The sequence below is a fragment of the Lolium perenne genome, chromosome 7, assembly GCF_019359855.2.
Source record: "Lolium perenne isolate Kyuss_39 chromosome 7, Kyuss_2.0, whole genome shotgun sequence".
In the NCBI taxonomy this organism is placed as follows: Eukaryota; Viridiplantae; Streptophyta; class Magnoliopsida; order Poales; family Poaceae; genus Lolium; species Lolium perenne.
The window spans coordinates 13,079,910-13,106,222 of NC_067250.2; the positions used below are offsets into that span (position 1 = coordinate 13,079,910).

Below are 26,313 nucleotides of genomic sequence, written 5' to 3' on the forward strand. Positions count from 1 at the left end.
TGTGCAGCGGAAGAACTCAAGATACACGTATGGCCAAATTTGAAATATCATATCTGCAGACTTCCAGCATCCTGAGAGATACAAAAATGATGTACAGCTTTCTCAAAAAAAAAAATGATGTACAGCTTCGTTACTTCTAGGGTTGCAACGCGGCGTCAGCAACCAGCTATCCCACATCCTGCAAACAAAAAAACTAGAGCAAATAGATTGTAGAGATTGGAGGAGATTTAAAGCAGATGTAGTGCAAATAGGTAACCCGCTCCGCTTGACAGCCTAGTTTCACTCGTCTAAATGCACTGTTATGCATAGCTTAACAGAGACAAGTATAAGCCGCTACCACAGACATGCAGTTTCGCTGGACAGTTCAACTGCTCAAGATATCAGTAACATGAACCGGAAAAACATGGGGCAGCCGTAAACACTTTCGTCCAAAGACAGACAAGGTAAGAAACCAACTAACTAACATCATTTTTTTTGCAGTATCAAGTTACAGCCAAAGAAGGGCTACTGTACAATTAATACAAGTATATATATAGTTCAAGGCCACAAGTCTACCTAGCTATCTGCAGCCTCTCACTCCCCATATTGAACCACACTCCTGGTGGCCTTAGTGGATTTTACAACAATTATAATTTTACAAACTACATCAAAGTAAACCTGTCGCATGCTAGGATCTGAATAAATGAATGGCCACCAAGAGTTTTCAACTGCCCCTCAGTTGGACAAAAATGGATCTTGGGGAGAACAAATGTGCAAACTCTTGCCGGTTGACACAAACAGGTCCGGTGCCCTCCTGTGTATGCTTGCGAAAACTGGGTATATCAGGGGTCGATATGCTTGACTGCCAGCACTTGCTGAACAGCACCTCATCTTCTATGTGAGACCAGTCACATCTTTCGGTTAATTCATCAGCATTCTATTCGTAATCTTCTCATCTCTGATTGAAGAGTGGGGCTGGATGTCAATGTGCGGTATGCTAACATCCTTATATCTTCTCGAGAACAGTCCCTCGAGATCCGAACAAGTTCCCATAGTGCGCCTTCACTCACGATATCCTTTGCATTCACCTCTGCAGAAACCAAATTAACACAACATGCATAAGATCATGCAAAATATAGCAATTACTATGACAAGAACATTGAGCGTGTGAGATAGAAAGAGCAACGACCATGTTGTGCCAAATGGCAGAGTGCAAGCTCAATGTGCCGCCTAATTGGAGCAGCTTCGTTATTCGCATTTTTTACAATCCAAGGAAGGGCCCCATCATCCACCAACAATGATCTCCCCACCTTGTTTCCTGATGGAAAACAAGTATATACATCTTAGTTGCATGAAAGATCGATCTCGACAGAAATTTGTGGCACTTCAATGCTTTAAGGATCTAGCCAAAATGCTTCTCCTAAGAATGCAAGCATATTGTACAGAGCTTAAATGAACTTGAAAATTTATATCAGTACTGTAGGTACATTACCTTGAGTAGCTGCTCTAGATTCACATTTTGCAAAGTTAGCAATGCCACGAGCAACTTGAGCAAGGACATCTGGATGGCCACACTTGACCATTCCTAGCAATGCTTTAATGCCACCTTCTCCCCTCAAACGAGCTTGCAATTTGTCTGGTTAAAGGGAAAGGTGAAGTTAAGTATATCCCCTTAAAGAGGATGACCATTTCCGCCAATCTACTATTCAACTTGTGTCCCTAAAGAAATAAGAATAGTTTGGGTAATCAAGCCTTAAATTGGATGGTCCTGGTGTTCTATATAGTGCATATATTTCACCGCATTAAACTCTTAAGAGAAACTAGAAGAATAGGTTACCATTGCCACACAAGTTAGCAATAGCTCCAGCCACCATTCTTAGAGTTTGTGGGTCCTCCGCATCAGATGCAGTCATTGACAATAAGGTTACACCACCTTGAGCCATTATAAGATCTTGATTTGTTTCTGCGTATGTAGATCACAATAACATAAGAAGACATATATCTACCAAACAAAAAACTTTCCTTTCGTGGACTATGTCACTACTCACTAACCATTCATTGCAAGATTAGCTATAGCTCCTGCTGCTACTCTGCGTATGGTCTCATCCTCGGAGCTCCTGAGCAGCATTAGGAGGGAAGTAAGCCCCCCTGCTTCTACAATCTTTTCTTGATTTGCCTCTGAAATATCCAACGTCAATGCAGTTAGCTCGCAATTATGTGAAATTGGTACATATGATGTTCGGAGGAAAATAAATAAATGCAGTTTTTTGCAAGTTCAGTCCAACAATTGGCAATCCAACATGAGCAAGCAAGCATTAGACATCGCACAAAATATTGCAAATCACAAACAACAGTGACGTTTAATGCCAGGACTAAACATTGAAGCATAAACAGAAAAATCATGCTACATCGTCATTGTGAGGATGTGCTTCGGAGTACAGATGCTTTTATTCAAATAAATGATGCTGCATGCTTAAACTTATATGTTAGTCCATGACCATAAATAATTCTGTAGGTTAGGATATGCATAACATTCTGCTGCGAAATACATTACCGCACACAAGCTTTCTTATATGCCTCGACAATAATTAAGCTGTCCATACTTGGATTAGCAACTGAAGCTCAAGTAATAAGGAAATTGTTCTTGCGTGTCATTTTCAGTAATTCTTACATGTGTTATACGTACTGAACCAAGATGCATACACTTAACTTCTCTCTAATTTATTAACTAAGCAAAAAATCCTACATTGATGTATCTTTAACAAGGAATTTGTTTTTGACTGTCATTTTCAGTAATTCTTACATGTGTGTTATAGGTACTGAACCAAGATGCATACACTTAACTTCTCTCTAATTTATTAACTAAGCCAAAATCCTACATTTATGTATCTTTAACAAGGAATTTGTTCTTGCATGTCATTTTCAGTAATTCGCACATATGTGTTATAGGTACTGAACCAAGATGCATACACTTAACTTCTCTATAATTTATTAACTAAGCCAAAATCCTACATTTATGTATCTTTAACAAATCATTATTAAACTTAGTAAGACTCCTGCATGCTAGCTGTTTGTTTGTCAGGTAACTCATGATAACTCTTCTATTTTCTAACAGAAGAATTAGTGTCAGCAATGATGACGGGTTTCCAAGAATTAGTAGACTGACTGTACTTGCTCTTGAAGCGCTGAGAACAGAGTACTTTAAAATGAAAGAAGCAAGAACTTATGCCCATTTAAGAATTGATGGTTTCTTTGGAGGTAGAGACGAAACACAGATTGTTTGGCTTGTAACAATGGGAACGATGAGTATGATTGTAGCAAGAGGAAGCTAGGACTATTCTGTTGTAGGCCACCATCCTTCAGCATGCCTAGGGAGTCAAGATGGCTTCCACCAGAGTTGCAGTAACAACGTCAGCAGCGCTGTCACCGTCTTTAAGGCTGCAGGCAAGCAACTCCACCTGGGACCAAGCATGGCAGCCCAGACCGCAGTTGACATTGCCTTCATGCCCATCAGAGCTGGTGCCGTGTGCAGAAGGCAAATCCGCTGCTGACAGTCAAGGACACCGCGCCAGCAGTGCTGTGTTTACTGCAATCAGCTTGGACACTAGAAATATAGTTCCACTACTCTGTCCAGTTCTTCATTGAAAATCCAAACCTATGCAGTTGATCATCGGTATTTGATAACTAGATTTATGTTGTGAGACATTAGAAATATGGTTTTTGCACATAGACGACAAATGAAGCATTTTTCTCTCGTGTTTCCTGGTGTGAAGCAAAAAAATTGAATAAGAGATTTTTGTCATCTATCAACGTACTTGATTGTTTGTAAACATTAATATCATCTTGCAAAGGAACAATTTTATTTGATATGTACACAAAATTTTGTGCATTGGTTGACATGAGCGTTGCATGTACGGAAAAACCGCCCCAGATTCTCTAACTTGCCATAGACAAGTCAGAGGCAAACAGTTTCTCTAACTTGTGCTTATTTTCCACCATTGGATTTAGATCTGTTGGTTTGAAACAGTAAATGATAAATAGTACCGTGAATAGTGGACGCTACTGTTCCGCGTCCCTACGGTACACCATGTACAGTGTTTCGAGTGATCTGGGTCCTTCACTTATGATCTAACGACTCTGGCAGCAAGTTAGAGAACTATAGCTCCGTGACTTGCTACTAGAAAGTTAGAGAAGTCGCGCCGCGGAAAAACATACCCGTACAACAAATGCAACTCTGGCACCAAAAAGGTAGCAGTTTTATATCTAATAAAAAACTTGTGAAGCTTACCTTCAGCTGCTAGATTCGCGACAACTTTCACTGCATGAACACGGACATCAGGCTCTTCCGACTCAAGCAATGACAGTATCTTCTGTAAACCAACTGAAACAGTTTGGGGAGAAACTTTAATCAAAAGATCAATAGCATTCAGAGATGTCAATCAGTTGGAATGACACTAATACTTAAGAATAAACAAAGGTAAAAAAACATTTTACAGGTTCAGTCATGGTTCAAATCAACATTCTCATTATTTTTAGAAAAATGGATAGTTTGCGCCAGTTTTCATAACCAGGAAAAGAAGCTAATCATTTGTGTTTACAATGTGGGAATGTCTTTCAAGAACTACAGGGTCAAATAAAGCAGAGTTACGAAGGTAAGCAAGACTGAGTTAGGTGTAGAACCAAAACAAGTGTCAGAAAAATTGTCCTATTTGAATATTTCTGGACTGTAGAAAACATTTCCACCTCAAGAAACAGCAAATTAGTGATAACTGATAAATACCTTGTTCAAAGAGTTTAGCGACTGGTGCCTTGGGTCCATTGCTCTGCTCTCTAGGCTGCGAACTCCGAGTATGAGACATCAAGGAATCTAACCCAGGAAATATTTTCCCTGGACCATCTCCTGTGTCAAGGCTCATTCTTGTCTGAATAAAAGAAATTAAAATTAAGGAAAAAACACATTATAAACCTCAGGGAAGTACTAACTACCAATTGGAAGTAAAGAATGGAAATAATTTTCCACAAAACTGCAGATGCGTTAAATAAGATAGTATAATTCAACTTAACAGCAAAAGCTACATCTCAAGAAATATTAATGAGTTTGCTTCGACTAAAATTGGCCAGCCAAAGAATACCCTAATCATTTTGTGAAGGCCTGAAACATTAGAAAAGAATAATATGATTGCGTTGCTTTTCTTTTTATGAGCTATGCATTAGTGTTGAAACTTGAAAGGCAGTAACCAAATAAATATGTGAATACATGGATATGTCACTTATTAAAAAATTAATAATTTCACATTTATCTAGCAATCAGAAACATCAATAACATATAATTTGCATCAGCAGTAACAACTCCTACCTCATCAGCATCCAGACTTAATTGCATTAACTGACTTTTCAAAACAGCTATTTCTTCTTCAAATTTGTCTTTTTGGCTAGCTTCAGTATCCAGCATTCTCCGGAGTTTCACAACTTCAGCAGTAGCTGTAGCCTACAACACAAAAATAAGGTTAGCAGCTATAAGGACATCAAGGTACGAATTTATTCCAGATATAATAATATTTTCTAGTGCAATAATTGATTATTACGGTCATGTTGTTAGAACTATATTTTGACACTTTGACAGTACCTCCATCTTTTTCCAGTGCAACAATTGATTCCTAAGGTCGTTGGACTCATCTTCAGCAGACTGCCGTAACATTTTCTCATTCTGCAGTAAGTCATGCACGTCACCATTTGATGTAGACTCAGTCTCTTTAACCTAGATTTAAATATTGCATGAGTAATCATATCTAGTTTTTACAATAACATATGCTTAAAGATGAACACACAACTGAAGAAATAATCAATAGGTAAAGCTGATCTAAACATGGACAGATGTACCTCTTTCTTGGGTGATTGTTGGTGTACTTTCCACTTCTCCTCTAGTATCTTAATAGAATCCAAGTATTCTTGATGGTACTTCATTTTCTCATTCTGTGTTAAGAAACCACACAGCTAAAATTAATACCAAATGAAGTTCCAGTCAAGCATGCTAGAGCCATGTAATGATTTAGGAGCCTTTAAGATGAAGAGATTGACACTGTATTTCTTAGCTAATACACAAAGCATTTCCGAAATAAACATTGGATTCTTTGTGTTATAAACTTATACTGTTATACTGTTATGGTACTTATTCTAGATCAAATCAATGTTTGGAGCGACTTGATCAGGAGTCAGTTGGATGATCGAAGAGTTGAGAAAATTGAGGAGACCAGAGACGGAAAGATATAAACAAGCTATTAATTCAGGCATTTTAAGATTCAAAGTACTTTATAATGCAAATCCAAGACAAAGGTTACTTATACGTTTGCAGAAATTAAGACTACTGGTGTCCTAGTCTCCTAGATACTACCTCCGTTTCAAGGAATAAGACGTCCTCGATTTACGTACTTTTTGTTTGACCAAGAATTACTTCAAATAGATAAAAATTGTTTGTATGAAATTAGTATCACTAAAAAGGGCTTTTCAATATGAATCCAATGATACTAATTACATATAATATAATCAAGATTTTGTTGCACAATTTTTATGGTCAAAGTTCGTCTTGGAATACGCGTGCGCCTTATTCCTTGAAACGGAGGTAGTATAATATTCTCTAATGATAAATTAAAAAACGTATGAGAAACACAGCCCATCTCAAGAAAAAGTGTTCTCATGGAACTCAACACAACACCCAAGTTTGGTTTGCATCAATACACAATAAAAGTAAATGTCTAATGGAAGCAAACCTCTAGAGCAATTTTGCATTCTCGTTCAACCTCAACGACACGGCATTGAGCTTCTGTTGTTATACGTTCAACTTCATCATCAAAATATTTCCGTTGCCTTTCATTTTCTGCGATTAACTTATCCAGTTCAATATCAAGTCTCCTACACAAGCTTTTGTAGTCAAATTCTTCCTTCAATTTCACCATGTTCTGAACCTTCATTGCCTAGAATGAAATATCAAAGAAAATGTTATTCCACAAGCAAAGCAAATAGAAAAAAGTTAGTACACTTCCATGCAATCATGAGATGGCTAGCTGGTCATTTTTCCACAAGATGGAAGAAATTAAAACCATTAAATGTATCCTAGTGTAAAGCCATACTCTTTGTCCAAACATTATTGTACTTGTAGTCTCCCCCCTGTGTCTTGGAGATGGACCGATTGTCACAACTAATGATGTTCGTGCAGTGCCTATGAAATCCAATAGCAGGAGCACCAGTCAGAACAATTTACTGTGATAGGCAACAAGGTGTACAAGGATATGCCTTACTAGAGGTCTAGGTATACCACAGTGTTACTTTTACTTTGATAAAACCGTTGATATTTACCTCCAAATGAATCTTTGAGCAATCTAGTAAGCTTGGAGTCACGAACAGGTACATGCGCGCTGCTTTCAGCAAGTGCATTGATGCATTTTCCAAGTGAACTTAGAGACAAGTTGATAGACTTTGCCTCTTCTAATGTGTGACCTTCACTTCCTGCAAACATCAGTATTCAATTTTATAAGATTGCAAACTATAGTAACATCTATTATCTCAAGTTCTAATACAAATGTATGAAGACATAGTAATATCAAGAAAAAGATGCGCCAATCATTATCACTGAGAATGCACTCACCAGATTTGTCTATGCGCTCAGATCCTGCCAGGTCTACAACTACAAGCTTGCTTTTCCTAACAATAGGTGGTCGCAACGACCCCATCATGGAAGAAGAATGCCCATTTTCAGCAGACATACTAACATCCATTTCATTCCTACCTTTCACAGCCCTTCTGACATTGACCTTCAACAAAGGTATCACAAAAAGTCAAACAAAAACAATAATCATAACCATGAGTTGATAGGAAGCGTATCAAGGAACATTCGATTACCATAAGGATTGCATGACTACGAGAAGATTCTGTATTCATTTTCGTGTTTGCAGCAGCACGGTGAGCCTCGCCAATTCTTAAAAGATCCATAAAGCTCTTTTGGTCTCTAACTTCAACAACTGTAGCCCCTGGCAATGAAACATCACCTGTCCTTGGATCTTCTACAATAGCTATGTTATCATTTACAGGATCAAGGAGATCTTGTATCATTTCCATATACAACTGTATCAACCAATCAATATTCAGTTACGATCCGAGTGCAATATAGATTTGAAAGCACACGGTCAATTAGGAAAAATAAAATACAATAAACTGAAGCCAGGAATAACAAACCTGTAAATAAGATAATGATATTGTATCAGTCTCTGGTGTTATATCAGCTAGAATATCCTCCATTGCACGGACCATAATTCCTCGTGCAGCAGTATCTTCATCACCAAGTCTTCCAAGCGTAAAAGTCTTGCCAGTACCAGTCTGCCCATATGCCATAACAGTACCATTATATCCCTCCAGAACACTCTGCAAAACACATAGAGCATAATGTTGATACAACCATTGCTAAGAAAGTAACGAAACAACCATGGTTTTAAAGGCGCCAAGGCGTCCTAAGGCGAAGGGGGGGCGCTCCGACGCTTAGGCGACGCCTAGGCGCCTAAGGCGGGCGTTTTTCTAAGGCGCAGGGGGAGCGCTTGGACGCTTAGGCGTCCCTAAGGCGACGCCTTTAAAACCATGGAAACAACAGGAGTCAGACTAACAGCCATGGACAGTAAAATTCCAAGAGCTTCGCGGTCCATCCTATCATGGCAACTACTCTGCTAGTCCTTTAATTCGAAAACATAGGGCATCTTTGTTTTGTTAAGAAAAACTTTTGACCAACATTTTTTTCGAGAAAACGAAAAGGACCTTTGCATTTCATTTCATTGAATAGAAAGAGTTTGTTAAATTCCTCCTAGGAAGGAGAGTTTACAGAGCTAACAAAGATGTCAATGTACATCCCAGGTTTCTGGCAACACTATTCTCACGCCCTTGGCGCCAGCCTTAGTCCAGAGCCTAGCTTCTTCCTTGGTGCGTGAGGCGAGCATGCTGATTGCTGGCTGAGCACCTTCAAACACACACTCATTGCGCATTTTCCATAGCATCCAAAGAATGAGTAGGGCTGCCAAGGCGAGGTCCTTGTGCAGATGCTTAACTTTCGACCAACAATTACTCGATTGATAAGTAGTTTATGTGATATAAAATGACAATCATAAGAAAATACAATCGGAAATGATTCTCGTGGCCTCAATTTCATGACAAGTGGAAGGTTTAGATCCCATTACGTGTCCAACACCGAAATCAAAAGTAATTTGCAATTTTGGTAAGAATGTTTATCAACGTAAATATTAAAGCCAAAGGGGGGGGGGGGGGAACATGCAACACACAAATATATGTTGTTTCTTAGACCTATAAAAGAACAAGCTAATGTCAATACCACTAACCATAGAAAACAGAAAGGGTGACAAGGTTATACCATAGACAGCAGAAAGGATGACAAGATTGTACTCTAGAAGGTAAGAAGGACAAAAGGTTAGAGGTTCATATACCTCCACAACTGGTTTGGCAACAACTTCGTACACTCTCTTCTGTGAAGAAAACTCCGTAAGCACTTCATCGAATTCAAATGTGTCCGACTCCCAATTGTTTTTACGAAGCTTTAGTCTTTTGAGCTTCATATGAAATTTCATCCAGTCAGGCCATAGGAAAATAAGATGAATCATTTTTCACGTGCTAAACTAAACAGGAGACCAAACCTCTGGCTGGAGTTCAACACAATCAGCAAAGTCAGCATCTGCCACCTGTTCTTCTGCATTCCGAGGCCTAAGCCTTACAGCAACTCTAACTCTACTGGAAACTGGCAGTAAATGGGGGAGGAATTAAGATAATGTCATTTTATTACAAAAATGCAGATGCTCTAGGTAAAAATAAATATCCCCACGCATACATGCAAATTAACTTATTAATTTGGACTGATCATGTGAGGCAAAATTAAAGCACATCGTGCAATAAAATTTCTAGCAAAAGATGCATCTTATCTCATATTCATAGGAGAATTGCGTCCATGATTTCGGCAAGTAAGGTTTCTAATATGTCAAGCTAATACAAACCAATCACTACGCAGTGATTTCTCTACAAACATGGCTCACTTTCCAGACATGCTAAGTGAATTGTCTAGTTGGACCGTCGTAACAACTAGGCAAGAGAACATCGGAAAGCAGAAGAGAAGTTGCAGCACAATTCCTGGCGCGCTACACCCAGTTGCAGAACGTTTGAAAGGATGAAGTTAGAAAGCAACTTGAAAAATTATCAGTGGAGTTCAGCCGAGAAAAACTGAAGAAAAACAGAGCTTTCACCATTTGTTTGGCGTAGACTTTTCCGTTAGCAGGTTCGTGATTTGTATGCACCCCGGAATTACAAGAATGCAATTGGTGTGATGCGCCACGAAATGATCATTTGGACGCTCCGGTGTGCAAGATAAATTGGAACGGTAGGTGGCGGCTGTGCCAGGGTCATCATGGCTGATGCTTAAAGCAACAAGAGGACGAACACCATGGTCCTAGCGCAACTAAGTCTACACCTACAATGTCCTCTCGCCAAGGAAACCTCCCTTGTAATTGTTTTCTAGAAGAAAAAAAAAACGAGCAGGATCCGGTATTGATTTTTTGCGAACGGTACGATGGAAGGATATGATGATCCAATCCCCATTCCCCGGACGCGGCGCAGGCAGCACAGTTTCCAGATTGTGCAAGTGTTGTGCAGCTACGTTACATCGTTCCAAGCAAGCTGTCGGCGCCGTTGCTGAACGAGGTCGGCCGAAAAATCTGAGGAGATGCAGTATCCCGATCGCGGCTATCCCGAATGGTGCGGCTGTTCGGAAGGCACATCACGCGGACGAATTCGGTCGCGCCGGCGAATCGGAACCGGCAAAGCATTGCGGGGTCGGGCGGCGGCGGCAGATTCATCCAGCAGCGAGCCCAACGGGCAAATGCAGATCAGCAGAAAGGAAAACCCCCCACACAACCCCACCCTCCCACCCAAAGCAGCGAATCCAAATCGAAATCGAAACCCGGATCCCGCTCGAAGCGAGGAAGCACCCACCTCCGGAGTCGGACGAGGCGCGGCCGCCGCCGCCCGCGGCGGGGAGCGGGCCGGAGCTGGTGCGGCGGTAGGCGGCGCCGCCGGCGGAGGCGGAGGCGGAGAGGCGCGGCTTGCCGGCGGCGGGCTTGGGGGTGGCGGCGGGGCCCTGCTGCCTGTCCATCTTGGAGCCGGCCCTGGCCCCGCCATTCCTCGCGCCGCTGGCCATCTTAGATAGATGGGCGGGCGCGCGCGGCGGCAGCGAGGGATCACGGGAGGCGGGTGAGCCGGGGAGAGGAGCACGGGGACGGAGGCCGGGGGATAAATGCGGAGGGGAGGGGGCCGGCGAGGAGGAGTGGCAGCTGGGTTGGTGGGCGGAGCAAGGTGAGGGAGAGGCCCAAGCTCCCAAGGGACTTGTCACTTGTGTGTCGCGTCGCGTCGTGCTGGTGGGACCGCGTGGGAGCTTCTGGTCCCACCTGGCAGCGGTCCCCGTTGGGGCACATGCGACTAGCCGAGACTTGCCTGCGTAGTCTTGCGGCGTGTAGAGTTGCTGGAAGGGTACGACTATGCAGGTGGGCCCGGCGACGGGGGCGTTTGAATCAGGCTGCCTCTCCTCTGTGCGGGTTTGGGTTGGGGGTGGGGTAAAGAGAAGTGTGTGCCTGCCTAAAGCTGTGGGCGGCCACTGTTACTGCTGTATCTTGATCAGGATTAACCTGATGACGCCCAGTGGAGGGGAAGTGGTTCGAACAAAATTGGTGCAATTTTTGAGAGCCTTTGCAATCTTACAATAGCTTTTTTTTTAAATCAAATCAATACCATATGATTATGACAAACATTACATTGTAGAGATAAACAAAAGCCGATTTCAACTATTATAAAAAAATAAAGCTAAAATAAACAAGCAAATCTTGAAGGTCTTTCTTCTTCGACGACAAAATCTATCGTCGCAGTATACCTCCCATAATTTTAATCTGATCCGCAATGCTAAGGCTATGTGTAGGAATGCAACTATTAAAGTAGTCAATCAACATCGGCAAAAGTAACAGCACCAATATGCCAGGGAAAAATAACCCAACACCTTGGTCGACGTTGTTGGAGAGCCGAGTATACGAATCACTATTGTCGATGACGTAGCAGCGGGGACAAATACTGTGACGACGATTTTCCCCGCGGCAGCCTTAAGAAAAAAAGATCCAGAATTGATCCGGCGAAGCAAGATCTGAAGGATCATACCTACAAAATTGTAATCTTCTGATAACACCACTGATGTCGGGAAGAAGATTCTAGTCGTCGAACGAAGATCTGCAGATCACTTATTGCACATGATGGCATATTCATTGAGGCGGAAACCAGAGGGCCCATCAAACTTTAATCTAATCTATGAAAATACTGCTTTAATAAAAAAAACTCCACGCATAAATCAAGTTCCCCACCCCTCCTGACATCGGCGAGGTCGGCCGGAGGAGGGGGAACCGATCTACCATGGAGGCGGAGGTTGAGGAGAGGCTAGGGTTTAAGGAGGCGACAATATTTTTTCCTCTATACTTGTTAAGATATCATGCACAACTCCACTTAATTAACAAAGAGGCATAAACGAGGAACAACAAACAGACTATATAAATAGGGAACAACTAACAGCTATGGTTTATTCGAATGAGAATTAGCGAGCAGGTATGTACGTGGGAAGGACAGAGGTGGTCGTGAGGTGACTGCAAAACCCATCTAGGGTTTCGCCCCTCCCGCAGCCGGTTCGCTCCACCTTCGGTGCCCTCGGGCCTTAGAGGTGTGACGGGCCACGACCCCTCGCCTAATGGGGGTATCGTTCTTATTTCGCTTTTTTCAGTGTGTTCTTCGAGATGGTGAGGCGGCGGCTACATCTTGAAGTCGGAATAAGGTCCTCCCGCTCTATTGGTGCATCTAGCACCGGTGGAGGACGTGTGGAGTTGTGTGTCCCGGGGATCTCCAGGATCTAGTTGGTTTTCGTGTTCCTTGGTGTGGTCTCAGGTATGGCCCTTGGGTCTCATCTTTGGGGATGGCTGCTACTCTCGTGCGATGGTTTTTTGGGCTTTAGCACAATGACTTTTCGTTTGTCTATTACAACAAGCTCTACTACGACAAGCTTTGCCTAGCTCCGCTGATGGAGGGGTGAGGACGGCGGTGCTCTAGTGTCTATAGTCGTCGCTAGGTGGTCTAAAGACCTTTTTATAATTTTTATTACTTTTAGGTTCTTTGTATACTCCATCCATTTCTAAAAAAAGATGCTCTACTTTATCTAGATACAGAGGTATCTAGACATATTTTTATTATAGGTATATATTTGTATCTAAAAGAAGGACCTTCATATGGTGTTCATTGATTTGGAGAAGGCCTATGATAAGATACCTCGGAATGTCATGTGGTGGGCCTTGGAGAAACACAAAGTCCCAATAAAGTACATTACCCTCATCAAGGATATGTATGATAATGTTGCGACAAGTGTTCGAACAAGTGATGGCGACACTGATGACTTTCCAATTAGAATAGGGCTACACCAAAGGTCAGCTTTGAGCCCTTATCTTTTTGATTTGGTGATGGATGAGGTCACAAGGGATATACAAGGAGATATCCCATGGTGTATGCTCTTTGCGGATGAGATGATAGCCGAGCGGGGGTTAATAGAAAGTTAGAGTTGTGGAGGCGAACTCTAGAATCGAAAGGTTTTAGGCTTAGTAGAACTAAAAATGAATACATGAGATGCAGATTCAGTTCTACTAGGCACGATGAGGGAGAGGTTAGCCTTGATGGGCAAGTGGTACCGGAGAGAGACACTTTTCGATATTTGGGGTCCATGTTGCAGAAGGATGGTGATATCGATGAAGATGTGGGCCACCGAATCAAGGCTGGTCGAATGAAGTGGCGCCAAGCTTCTGGCGTACTCTGTGACAAGAGAGTGCCACAAATGCTAAAAGGCAGGTTTTATAGGACAGTTATCCGACATGCGATGTTGTATGGCGCGAAGTGTTGGCCAACGAAGAGACGACATATCCAACAGTTAAGTGTAGCAGAGATGCGCATGTTGAGATGGATGTGTGGCCACACAAGAAATGATCGGGTATGGAATGACGATATACGGGAGAGAGTTGGGGTAGCACCGATTGAAGAGAAGCTGGTCCAACATCATCACAGATGGTTTGGACATATCCAACGGAGACCTCCGGAAGCGCCAGTGCATAGCGGACGGATAAAGCATGCTAAGAATGTTAAGAGGGGTCGTGGTAGACCAAACTTGACATGGAAGGAGTCCATTAAGAGAGACCTGAAGGTTTGTAATATCAACAAAGATTTAGCCATGGTCACAGGTGCGTGGAAGTTAACTATCCACGTTCCGGAACCATGACTTGGCTTCGAGATCTTATGGGTTTCAACTCTAGCCTACCCCAACTTGTTTGGGACTGAAAGGCTTGGCTGTTGTTGTATTTGCATCTAAAAAAAAGTTTAGCAACTTTTTTTAGAACGGAGGGAGTACTATGGATGGTTATCAATAGATCAGTGGATTTTTCGCAGAAAATAACTGAGTTACAAGAAATGTGTAGCTGAAAAAAATAGAGCTGCAAGTGTAAATGGAAAAAATCTAAGTTGCATTAACAAGGTTTTTTTATCAGTTGCAAAAAATGCCAATCATAATATCGCCCGATATTTATCAAATGAATTTATAAATTTGTCTAAAATTATCAAAAATCTTTGTATTTGATTAAGTTATATAAGTACTCATATATTTCATCCATATAAAATTTTATAGGTGGTAACTCGAATAGCCGGTTTTCAGTGAGATTTTGGAAATCTCAGCCAACTCACATTCAATCCATGTATAACAAGAAAATCTCAGTGCAACTCATATATAAGTTGCAAAATCATGTGCAACTCATATGCTCGTAAATCGTAATGCAAATCTAACGGTACATCGGTTGAATGAGCTCTATTTTAATTAATTCTTATAAGAATGATAATTAGCAATACGGGTATAAGTAGTCGTAGCATAATCGTTATGACGGTCAGCAGCATGTGATCATTCTCTGGAGATTTTTGCAGATCCATCGACCTTGTCAGCGCACAGGCAGACGGCACGGTTTGTCAATCGTGTCACCGTCGATGTTACATCAGGATATATATATAGTGCATACATAGTACACATCTCAAAGAATATTCTAGCTACCTATAACTGGCTGGTGCCATGCCTCCATCGATCTACATGTTTCTTGCGGGAGTTCACAAGCAAGGAGATATTAGATTTCTTACTACTCCCTATTCCGTTCAAACAAATGGCTACTAAATTCTTTTCTGCGAGCAACAGAGATAAATAGAAGATACTTTGCCTTCTCGCTATTTTTTTAGGGACTTTGCCTTCTCGCTATATGAATGTGGGTCTCATGGTGAGATGGGTGTGGCGGGTCCTTAGGGACAAGGAGAACCTTTGGATGCATCCGAGGCAAATATTTGCACAACTGCCCTCACATTTCATGTCATACATCGCGATGGATCTCGACTTTGGAGATCCCTCCAGAGTCCAGACCATCAAGCACGAGATCTGTCCAGCTACCAACATCTCCGTAGGACATGGAGAATACACCCCCCCCCCCCACCCATCACCACCGGCCCCCATCCCCGGCTTCTTTTTGTCTAGATCGGTGACTCCGTACCGAGTTGATGAAAATTTGGTCCGAGGAAAACATATCATGGACTGAGCTGCAAGCATGCCTCCAACAGTCGGTTCTCGGATAGTGTATCATGGATTCATTTGCATTTCCCCCTCCATGGTCTTCACTATCAAATCCGCGCATTGGGACCTATATAGAGGCTCAGCCTTGACATGGACCTCATGTTATGTAAATCACTAGTGACCATGAAGATTAGGATTTTTGTATGGCAGTTGCTCTAGGATCTTCTCCACTTGGGCATTGACGTGACAAAGCGACACGGGGCCAGGTGATGGCATGTGCCCTCTTTGTGGGTCCCTAAATCGAGGACCCAAATTTCTCATCTGTCATTGCCCGCTTCTTATGGAGTTTCGTCTTTGAGGCTTTGGGGCTTGAGAGGCAGGCCCTAGACCTTGGCGAGTTGCTGCAAGCCCATGCAAACCATGCCGGTTGGAGAAAGCGCCTCTTCTAGTCAGGGCCGGCCCTAGTGGGTGGGCAGGGTGTGTGGCCGCCCAGGGCCCTAAAAAACTGGGGGCCCAATCCTAAATACATGTACCTGTATATACTTGCCTATCAAACTATGCTCAGCTGAAAGAAAAAGGTCCATGGGCAGATCAGAAGACCTTCACGTGAACGTGCCAGACTAGAAGACGTCAAGAATTGATCCATCGTTCCATCGATCTGGGAGATGATTAATTAGCTATACTTCCTGCTTCGTATTCCACACAGGACGCAGCCTTGATTGACGGCCTTTTCAGCTTTTCTTCACGACTCCGCCTCGACGCCTCGTCGCTTCGTCGGCAGCCGGGAGCCCAGGAGGGATCGATCTCCTGCAGACTGCAGTCCTGCTGCTTGTTCTCTTCCTTTCTCCGACGCCATCTTCCTGTGATGGTGCGACCGATCAGCGATCTCCCGCGCACAGTACAGTTCGGCTGCCCGCACAGTTTAGAGTCCAAATTCAATCGCCGTCCGCCATCCGCCGGTAACAGTTCGCGAGAACTCATGTAACACACTCTTTTCTTTCGAAGTAATTTTCCTCTAATTCTGAATTTTTGATGGTCAGTTTGTCGACTCGTCGTCTCGTCGATGTCGTCTTCCTTGAGAAAGGGTCCATCTGGTCATGATACGTCTCTAACGTACCTATAATTTCTGATGTTCCATGCTTGTTTTATGACAATACTTACATGTTTTGCTTGCACTTTATAATGTTTTTATGCATTTTCCGGAACTAACCTATTAACAAGATGCCGAAGGGCCAGTTGTTGTTTTCTGTTGTTTTTTGTTCCAGAAAGGCTGTTCGGGCAATATTCTCGGAATTCGACGAAACGAAGACAAACATCATAATTCACCGAGACGGACCAGGACACCGAAGGAGACCCGGAGAGGAGGCCCAGGGGCCCCACACCATAGGGCCGCGCGGGCAGGCCCCTGGCCGCGCCGGCCTATGGGGAGGGCGCCCTGGTGCCCCTCCCGCGCCGCCTCTTCGCCTATAAGACCCCTTTCGACCTAAAAACGCGATACCAATTGACGAAACTCCAGAAAGACTCCAGGGGCGCCGCCACCATCGCGAAACTCCAATTCGGGGGACAGAAGTCTCTGTTCCGGCACCCTGCCGGGACGGGAAAGTGCCCCCGGAAGCCATCTCCATCAACGCCACCGCCTCCATCATGCTCCGTGAGTAGTTCCCCCATGGACTACGGGTTCTAGCTGTAGCTAGTTGGTACTCTCTCCCCCATGTACTTCAATACAATGATCTCATGAGCTGCCTTACATGATTGAGATTCATCTGATGTAATTGGTGTTGTGTTTGTTGGGATCCGATGGATTGTTACATTATGATTAGTCTATCTATAAAGTTTGTGAAGTTATTGTTGCTGCAATCTTGTTATGCTTAATGCTTGTCACTAGGGCCCGAGTGGCATGATCTTAGATTTAAGCTCTATACTTATTGCTTAGATTGTATCTACAAGTTGTTTGCATATGTCTATGTCCGGAACCAAAGGCCCCAAAGTGACAGAAATTGGGACAACTGGAGGGGAAGGCTTAGATATGAGGATCACATGTTTTCACAGAGTGTTAATGCTTTGCTCCGGTGCTCTATTAAAAGGAGTACCTTAATTTCCAGTAGATTCCCTAGAGGCCCGGCTGCCACTGGCTGGTAGGACAAAAGATGTTGTACAAGTTTCTCATTGCGAGCACGTATGACTATATATGGAAAACATGCCTACATGATTAATGATCTTGATGTTCTGTCTTAATGCTATTTCAATCCTATCAATTGCCCAACTGTAATTTATTCACCCAACACTTGTTATTGGAGAGTTACCACTAGTGTAGATAGCTGGGAACCCCGGTCCATCTCTCATCATCATATACTCGTTTCTATATGACATTGGAAGTAGTATCAACTATTTTCTGGTGCCATTGCTCTCATATTACCGCTCTGCTTGTGTTATCACATTATCTTTGCTCTCATATTACTGCTGCTTTCACATCACCCCTGTTACTACTGCTTTTCTAGGTGCAGCTGAATTGACAACTCAGTTGTTAAGGCTTATAAGTATTCTTTACCTCCCCTTGTGCCGAATCAATAAATTTGGGTTCTACTTCCCTCGAAGACTGTTGCGATCCCCTATACTTGTGGGTCATCAAGACTATTTTCTGGCGCCGTTGCCGGAGAGGTATAGCTCTACTCATAAGTTCACCTGGGGAGTACACTCTATCTCTCTCTCTCTGTTTTTGTTTTATTTTATTTTATTTTGCTTAGTGATACGTCCCAAACATATCTATAATTTCTTATGTTCCATGCTACTTTTATGATGATACTCACATGTTTTATACACATTATATGTCATTATTATGCATTTTCTGGCACTAACCTATTGACGAGATGCCGAAGAGTCAGTTGTTGTTTTCTGCTGTTTTTGGTTTCAGACATCCTAGTAAGGAAATATTCTCGGAATTGGACGAAATCAACGCCCAGGGGCCTATTTTTACACGAAGCTTCCAGAAGACCGGAGGACTTACGAAGTGGGGCCACGAGGCGCCGCCACAACAGGGCGGCGCGGCCCAGGTGCTGGCCGCGCGGCCCTGGCGTGTGGGGCCCTCGTGTGGCCCCCTGACCTGCCCTTCCGCCTACATATAGTCTTCGTCGCGAAACCCCCAGTACCGAGAGCCACGATACGGAAAACCTTCCAGAGACGCCGCCGCCGCCAATCCCATCTCGGGGGATTCAGGAGATCGCCTCCGGCACCCTGCCGGAGAGGGGAATCATCTCCCGGAGGTCTCTTCATCGCCATGATCGCCTCCGGATCGATGTGTGAGTAGTTCACCCCTGGACTATGGGTCCATAGCAGTAGCTAGATGGTCGTCTTCTCCTCATTGTGCTATCATGTTAGATCTTGTGAGTTGCCTATCATGATCAAGATCATCTATTTGTAATCCTTCATGTTGTGTTTGTTGGGATCCGATGAATATTGAATACTATGTCAAGTTGATTATCAATCTATCATATATGTTATTTATGTTCTTGCATGCTCTCCGTTGCTAGTAGAGGCTCTGGCCAAGTTGATACTTGTGACTCCAAGAGAGAGTATTTATGCTCGATAGTGGGTTCATGCCTCCATTAAATCTGGGACAGTGACAGAAAGTTCTAAGGTTGTGGATGTGCTGTTGCTACTAGGGATAAAACATCGATGCTTTGTCTAAGGATATTTGTGTTGATTACATTACGCACCATACTTAATGCAATTGTCTGTTGTTTACAACTTAATACTGGAGGGGGTTCGGATGATAACCTGAAGGTGGACTTTTTAGGCATAGATGCATGCTGGATAGCGGTCTATGTACTTTGTCGTAATGCCCTGATTAAATCTCATAGTACTCATCATGATATATGTATGTGCATTGTTATGCCTTCTTTATTTGTCAATTGCCCAACTGTAATTTGTTCACCCAACATCTGCTATCTTATGGGAGAGACGCCGCTAGTGAATTGTGGACCCCGGTCCTATTCTTTACATCTGAAATACAATCTACTGCAATTGTTCTTTACTGTTCTTCGCAAACAAATATCATCATCCACACTATACATCTAATCCTTTGTTTACAGCAAGCCGGTGAGATTGACAACGTCACTGTTACGTTGGGGCAAAGTTATGTGATTGTGTTGTGCAGGTTCCACGTTGGCGCCGGAATCCCTGGTGTTGCGCCGCACTACATTCCGCCACCATCAACCTTCAACGTGCTTCTTGGCTCCTACTGGTTCGATAACCTTGGTTTCTTACTGAGGGAAAACTTACTGCTGTGCGCATCACACCTTCCTCTTGGGGTTCCCAACGGACGTGTCATCTACGCGCATCAAGTCTGTTTTCTGGCGCCGTTGCCGGGGAGATCAAGACACGCTGCAAGGGGAGTCTCCACTTCCAATCTCTTTACTGTGTTTTTGTCTTGCTTTACTTTTACTTTATGTACTGCTTTGTTTGCTTCTTATATCAAAAACACAAAAAAAATTAGTTGCTAGTTTTACTTTATTTACTGTCTTGTTCTCTATATCAAAAACACAAAAAATTTAGTTACTTGCATTTACTTTCTCTATTTTGCTTTATTTACTACTGCTAAAATGGGTACTTCTAAAAATACTAAGTTGTGTGACTTCACTAGCACGAATAATAATGATTTCCTATGCACACCTATTGCTCCACCTGCCACTACAGCAGAATTCTTTGAAATTAAACCTGCTTTACTGAATCTTGTCATGAGAGAGCAATTTTCTGGTGTTAGTTCTGATGATGTTGCTGCCCATCTTAATAATTTTGTTGAACTATGTGAAATGCAAAAGTATAAGGATGTAGATGGTGATATTATAAAATTAAAATTGTTTCCTTTCTCCTTAAGAGAAAGAGCTAAAGATTGGTTGCTATCTCTGCCTAGAAATAGTATTGATTCTTGGACTAAATGTAAGGATGCTTTTATTGGTAGATATTATCCTCCCGCTAAAATTATATCTTTGAGAAGTAGCATAATGAATTTTAAGCAATTAGATAATGAACATGTTGCTCAAGCATGGGAGAGAATGAAATCTTTGGTAAAGAATTGCCCAACCCATGGACTAACTACTTGGATGATCATCCAAACCTTTTATGCAGGATTGAATTTTTCTTCACGGAACCTATTGGATTCAGCTGCTGGAGGTACCTTTATGTCCATCACTTTGGGGGCAGCAACAAAACTTCTTGATGACATGATGATAAATTACTCTGAATGGCACACGGAAAGAGCTCCACAAGGTAAGAAGGTAAATTATGTTGAAGAAACCTCCTCTTTGAGTGATAAGATTGATGCTATTATGTCTATGCTTGTGAATGGTAGATCTAATGTTGATCCTAATAATGTTCCTTTAGCTTCATTGGTTGCCGAAGAAGAACATGTTGATGTGAATTTCATTAAAAGTAATAATTTCAACAACAATGCTTATAGGAACAATTCTGGTAACAACTATAGGCCATATCCTGCTGCTAATGGTAATGGTTATGGTAATTCTTATGGGAATTATTACAACAATAATAGGAGTGTACCCCCTGGTCTTGAAGCTATGCTTAAAGAATTTATTAGTACACAAACTGCTTTTAACAAATCTGTTGAAGAAAAGCTTGATAAAATTGATATTCTTGCTTCTAAGGTTGATAGACTTGCCTCTGATGTTGATCTTTTAAAATTGAAAGTTATGCCTAATAAGGATATTGATAATAAGATTGTTACTACAGCAAATGCCATCCAAGTTCGAATTAATGAAAATATTAGATTGATGGCTGAATTGCATGCTAGGTGGGAAAGAGAAGAAAACGAAAAACTAGCTAAAGAGAATAATGTAGCTAAAGTTTGGACTATTACCACCACTAGTAATGTTAATGATTCACATGTTGCTACACCTCCTACTATCAATGGTAAAATAATTGGTGTTGGCAATGTTACTACTTCTAGTGCAAAGCGTGCAAAATTACCTGAAACTGCTAAAACTGCTGAAATTGATAAAACTGCTGAAATTTTTCAAAATATTGGGGACAATGATCCCATTGCTGTAGATCATAATAGTTTAGACTTTGATGATTGTCACATCTCTTAAGTTATAAAGTTCTTACAAAAACTTGCTAAAAGTCCCAATGCTAGTGCTATAAATTTGGCCTTTACAAAACATATTACAAATGCTCTCATAAAAGCTAGAGAAGAGAAACTAAAACTTGAAACCTCTATTCCTAGAAAGTTAGAAGATGGTTGGGAGCCTATCATTAAGATGAGGGTCAATGATTTTGATTGTAATGCTTTATGTGATCTTGGTGCAAGTATTTCTGTTATGCCTAAGAAAATCTATGATATGCTTGACTTGCCACCATTGAAAAATTGTTATTTGGATGTTAATCTTGTTGATAATGCTATAAAGAAACCTTTGGGGAGGATTGATAATGTTCATATTATGGTTAACAATAACCTTGTCCCCGTTGATTTTGTTGTCTTGGATATTGAATGCAATGCATCTTGTCCCATTATATTGGGAAGACCTTTTCTTCGAACTATTGGTGTCACCATTGATATGAAGGAAGGTAATATTAAATATCAATTTCCTCTCAAGAAAGGTATGGAACACTTCCCTAGAAAGAGAATGAAGTTACCTTATGATTCTATTATTAGAACAAATTATGATGTTGATGCTTCGTCTCTTGATGTTACTTGATACACACTTTCTGCGCCTAGCTGAAAGGCGTTAAAGAAAAGCGCTTATGAGAGACAACCCATTATTTTATTTCTGCACTTTATTTTATATTTGAGTCTTGGAAGTTGTTTACTACTGTAGCAACCTCTCCTTGTCTTTATTTTATTGCATTGTTGTGCCAAGTAAAGTCTTTGATAGTAAAGTCAATACTAGATTTGGATTACTGCGCAGAAACAGATTTCTTGCTGTCACGAATTTGGGCAGTAGTCCTTGTAGAAAAATCAAAAACATCTGCCAATTTACATGCGTGATCCTCAGATATGTACGCAACTTTCATTCAATTTGGGCATTTTCATTTGAGCAAGTCTGGTGCCTCAATAAAATCCGTCTTTACGGACTGTTCTGTTTTGACATATTCTGCCTTTTATTTCGCATTGCCTCTTTTGCTATGTTGGATGGATTTCTTTGTTCCATTAATGTCCAGTAGCTTTGTGCAATGTCCAGAAGTGTTAAGAATAATTATGTCACCTCTGAACATGTGAATTTTTGATTATGCACTAACCCTCTAATGAGTTGTTTCGAGTTTGGTGTGGAGGAAGTTTTCAAGGGTCAAGAGAGGAGGATGATACAATATGATCAAGAAGAGTGAAAAGGCAAAGCTTGGGGATGCCCCCGTGGTTCATCCCTGCATATTTTAAGAAGACTCAAGCGTCTAAGCTTGGGGATGCCCAAGGCATCCCTTCTTCATCGACAACTTATCAGGTTCCTCTAGTGAAACTATATTTTTATTCCGTCACATCTTATGTGCTTTACTTGGAGCGTCTGTTTGTTTTTGTTTTTGTTTGAATAAGATCGGATCCTAGCATTCTTTGTGTGGGAGAGAGACACGCTCCGCTGTTTCGTATGAACACATGTGTTCTTAGCTTTATCTTTAATGTTCATTGCGAAAGTTGGACTATTCCATTCATTGTTATATGGTTGGAAACGGAAAATGATGCATGTGGTAAATGGTTTAATGTCTTGAATAATGTGATACTTGGCAATTGTTGAGCTCATATAGATCTTGTTTAAGCTCTTGCATCATGTACCTTGTACTCATTAATGAATAACTACATGGAGCTTGTTAAAATTTGGTTTGCATGATTGATCTCTAGAGTCTAGATATTTTCTGGTTGAGGTGTTTGAACAACAAGGAGACAATGTAAAGTCTTATAATAGTTACAATATGTTCATATGTAAGCTTTGCTGCACCTTTTATACTTGAGTTTGGTTCAAATAACCTTGCTAGCCTAGCCTTGTATTGAGAGGAATTCTTCTCGTGCATCCAAATCCTTGAGCCAACTACTATGCCATTTTTGTCCACCATACCTACCTACCACATGGTATTTCTCCGCCATTCCAAAGTACATTACTTGAGTGCTACCTTTAAAATTTCTATTCTTTACCTTTACAATATATAGCTCATGGGACAAAATAGCCTTAAAAACTATCGTGGTAGAGAATATGTACTTATGTGTCTTATTTCTTAATAAGTTGCTTGTTGAGCGGTAACCATGTTTTCTGGGGACGCCATCAACTCTTTTACCTTTGTTGAATATCATGTGAGTTGCTATGCATGTTCATCTTGTCTGAAGTAAGGGCGGTTCTCATGATTAAATGGTTTGAGTATGCATAATGTTAGAGAAGAACATTGGGCCGCTAACTAAAGCCATGATTCATGGTGGAAGTTTCAGTTTGGACAAATAATCCTCAATCTCTTATGAGAAAATTAACTGTTGTTGAATTCTTATGCATTAAAGAGGAGTCCATTATCTGTTGTCTATGTTGTCCCGGTATGGATGTCTAAGTTGAGAATAATCAAAAGCGAGAAATCCAATGCGAGCTTTCTCCTTAGACCTTTGTACAGGCGGCATAGAGGTACCCCTTTGTGACACTTGGTTGAAACATATGCTATGCAATGATAATCCGTGTTAACCCAAGCTAATTAGGACAAGGTGCGAGCACTATTAGTATACTATGCATGAGGCTTGCAACTTATAAGATGTCTTATACATAACTCATATGCTTTATTACTACCGTTGACAAAATTGTTTCTTGTTTTCAAAATGAAAAGCTCTAGCACAAATATAGTAATCAATGCTTCCCTCTGCGAAGGGCCTATCTTTTACTTTATTGTTGAGTCAGTTTGCCTATTCTTTCTATCTTAGAAGCAAACACTTGTATCAACTATGTGCATTGATTCTTACATATTTACTTATTGCACTTGTTATATTGCTTTGTGTTGACAATTATCCATGAGATAAACATGTTGAAGTTGAAAGCAACCGCTGAAACTTTATCTTCCTTTGTGTTGCTTCAATGCTTTTACTTTGAATTTATTGCTTTATGAGTAACTCTTATGCAAGCCTTATTGATACTTGTCTTGAAAGTATTATTCATGAAAAGTCTTTGCTATATGATTCATTGGTTTACTCATTATCTTCATCATTGCTTCGAATCGCTGCATTCATCTCATATGCTTTACAATAGTATGATCAAGATTATGATAGCATGTCACTTCAGAAATTATCTTTGTTATCGTTTACCTACTCGAAGGCGAGTAGGAACTAAGCTTGGGGATGCTTGATACGTCCTAAACGTATCTATAATTTCTTATGTTCCATGCTACTTTTATGATGATACTCACATGTTTTATACACATTATATGTCATTATTATGCATTTTCCGGCACTAAACTATTGACGAGATGCCGAAGAGCCAGTTGCTGTTTTCTGCTATTTTTGGTTTCAGAAATCCTAGTAAGAAAATATTCTCGGAATTGGACGAAATCAACGCCCAGGGGCCTATTTTTACACGAAGCTTCCAAAAGACCGGAGGACTTACGAAGTGGGGCCACGAGGCGCCGCCACAACAGGGCGGCGCGGCCCAGGTGCTGGCCGCGTGGCCCTGGCGTGTGGGGCCCTCGTGTGGCCCCCTGACCTGCCCTTCCGCCTACATATAGTCTTCGTCGCGAAACCCCCAGTACCGAGAGCCACGATACGGAAAACCTTCCAGAGACGCCGCCGCCGCCAATCCCATCTCGGGGGATTCAGGAGATCGCCTCCGGCACCCTGCCGGAGAGGGGAATCATCTCCCGGAGGTCTCTTCATCGCCATGATCGCCTGCGGATCGATGTGTGAGTAGTTCACCCCTGGACTATGGGTCCATAGCAGTAGCTAGATGGTCGTCTTCTCCTCATTGTGCTATCATGTTAGATCTTGTGAGCTGCCTATCATGATCAAGATCATCTATTTGTAATCCTTCATGTTGTGTTTGTTGGGATCCGATGAATATTGAATACTATGTCAAGTTGATTATCAATCTATCATATATGTTATTTATGTTCTTGCATGCTCTCCGTTGCTAGTAGAGGCTCTGGCCAAGTTGATACTTGTGACTCCAAGAGGGAGTATTTATGCTCGATAGTGGGTTCATGCCTCCATTAAATGCAGGACGATGTGAGAAAGTTCTAAGGTTGTGGATGTGCTGTTGCTACTAGGGATAAAACATCGATGCTTTGTCTAAGGATATTTGTGTTGATTACATTACGCACCATACTTAATGCAATTGTCTGTTGTTTACAACTTAATACTGGAGGGGGTTCGGATGATAACCTGAAGGTGGACTTTTTAGGCATAGATGCATGCTGGATAGCGGTCTATGTACTTTGTCGTAATGCCCTGATTAAATCTCATAGTACTCATCATGATATATGTATGTGCATTGTTATGCCTTCTTTATTTGTCAATTGCCCAACTGTAATTTGTTCACCCAACATCTGCTATCCTATGGGAGAGACACCGCTAGTGAACTGTGGACCCCGGTCCTATTCTTTACATCTGAAATACAATCTACTGCAATTGTTCTTTACTGTTCTTCGCAAACAAACATCATCATCCACACTCA

At 41.7% G+C, this 26,313-nt stretch overlaps 1 protein-coding gene and 1 pseudogene across 2 annotated transcripts; one reads left to right on the forward strand and one right to left on the reverse strand.

Annotated features, from left to right (window-relative positions):
* Positions 1-444: 444 nt before the first annotated feature.
* LOC127311397 (kinesin-like protein KIN-UB) lies at positions 445-11,303 on the reverse strand. 2 transcript variants are annotated; one of them, XM_051341821.2, is made up of 19 exons: positions 11,011-11,303; positions 9,666-9,766; positions 9,459-9,581; positions 8,209-8,394; positions 7,876-8,097; positions 7,622-7,787; positions 7,333-7,482; positions 7,107-7,195; positions 6,747-6,950; positions 5,860-5,952; positions 5,606-5,686; positions 5,336-5,467; positions 4,760-4,901; positions 4,268-4,360; positions 2,032-2,157; positions 1,817-1,942; positions 1,472-1,615; positions 1,169-1,297; positions 445-1,069 (listed from the first exon to the last, which is right to left on the reverse strand). In XM_051341821.2, the coding sequence occupies exons 1-19, from the start codon at positions 11,213-11,215 to the stop codon at positions 909-911; spliced, it is 2,673 nt and encodes an 890-aa protein (XP_051197781.1). In that variant the 5' UTR covers positions 11,216-11,303; the 3' UTR covers positions 445-908. The 2 variants fall into 2 exon arrangements, with proteins under 2 accessions (XP_051197781.1, XP_051197780.1); XM_051341820.2 differs by having other exon boundaries at positions 5,606-5,737; positions 11,011-11,302.
* A 2,411-nt stretch (positions 11,304-13,714) lies between these two features.
* Positions 13,715-14,285, forward strand: LOC139833511 (uncharacterized; annotated as a pseudogene).
* Positions 14,286-26,313: the final 12,028 nt, after the last annotated feature.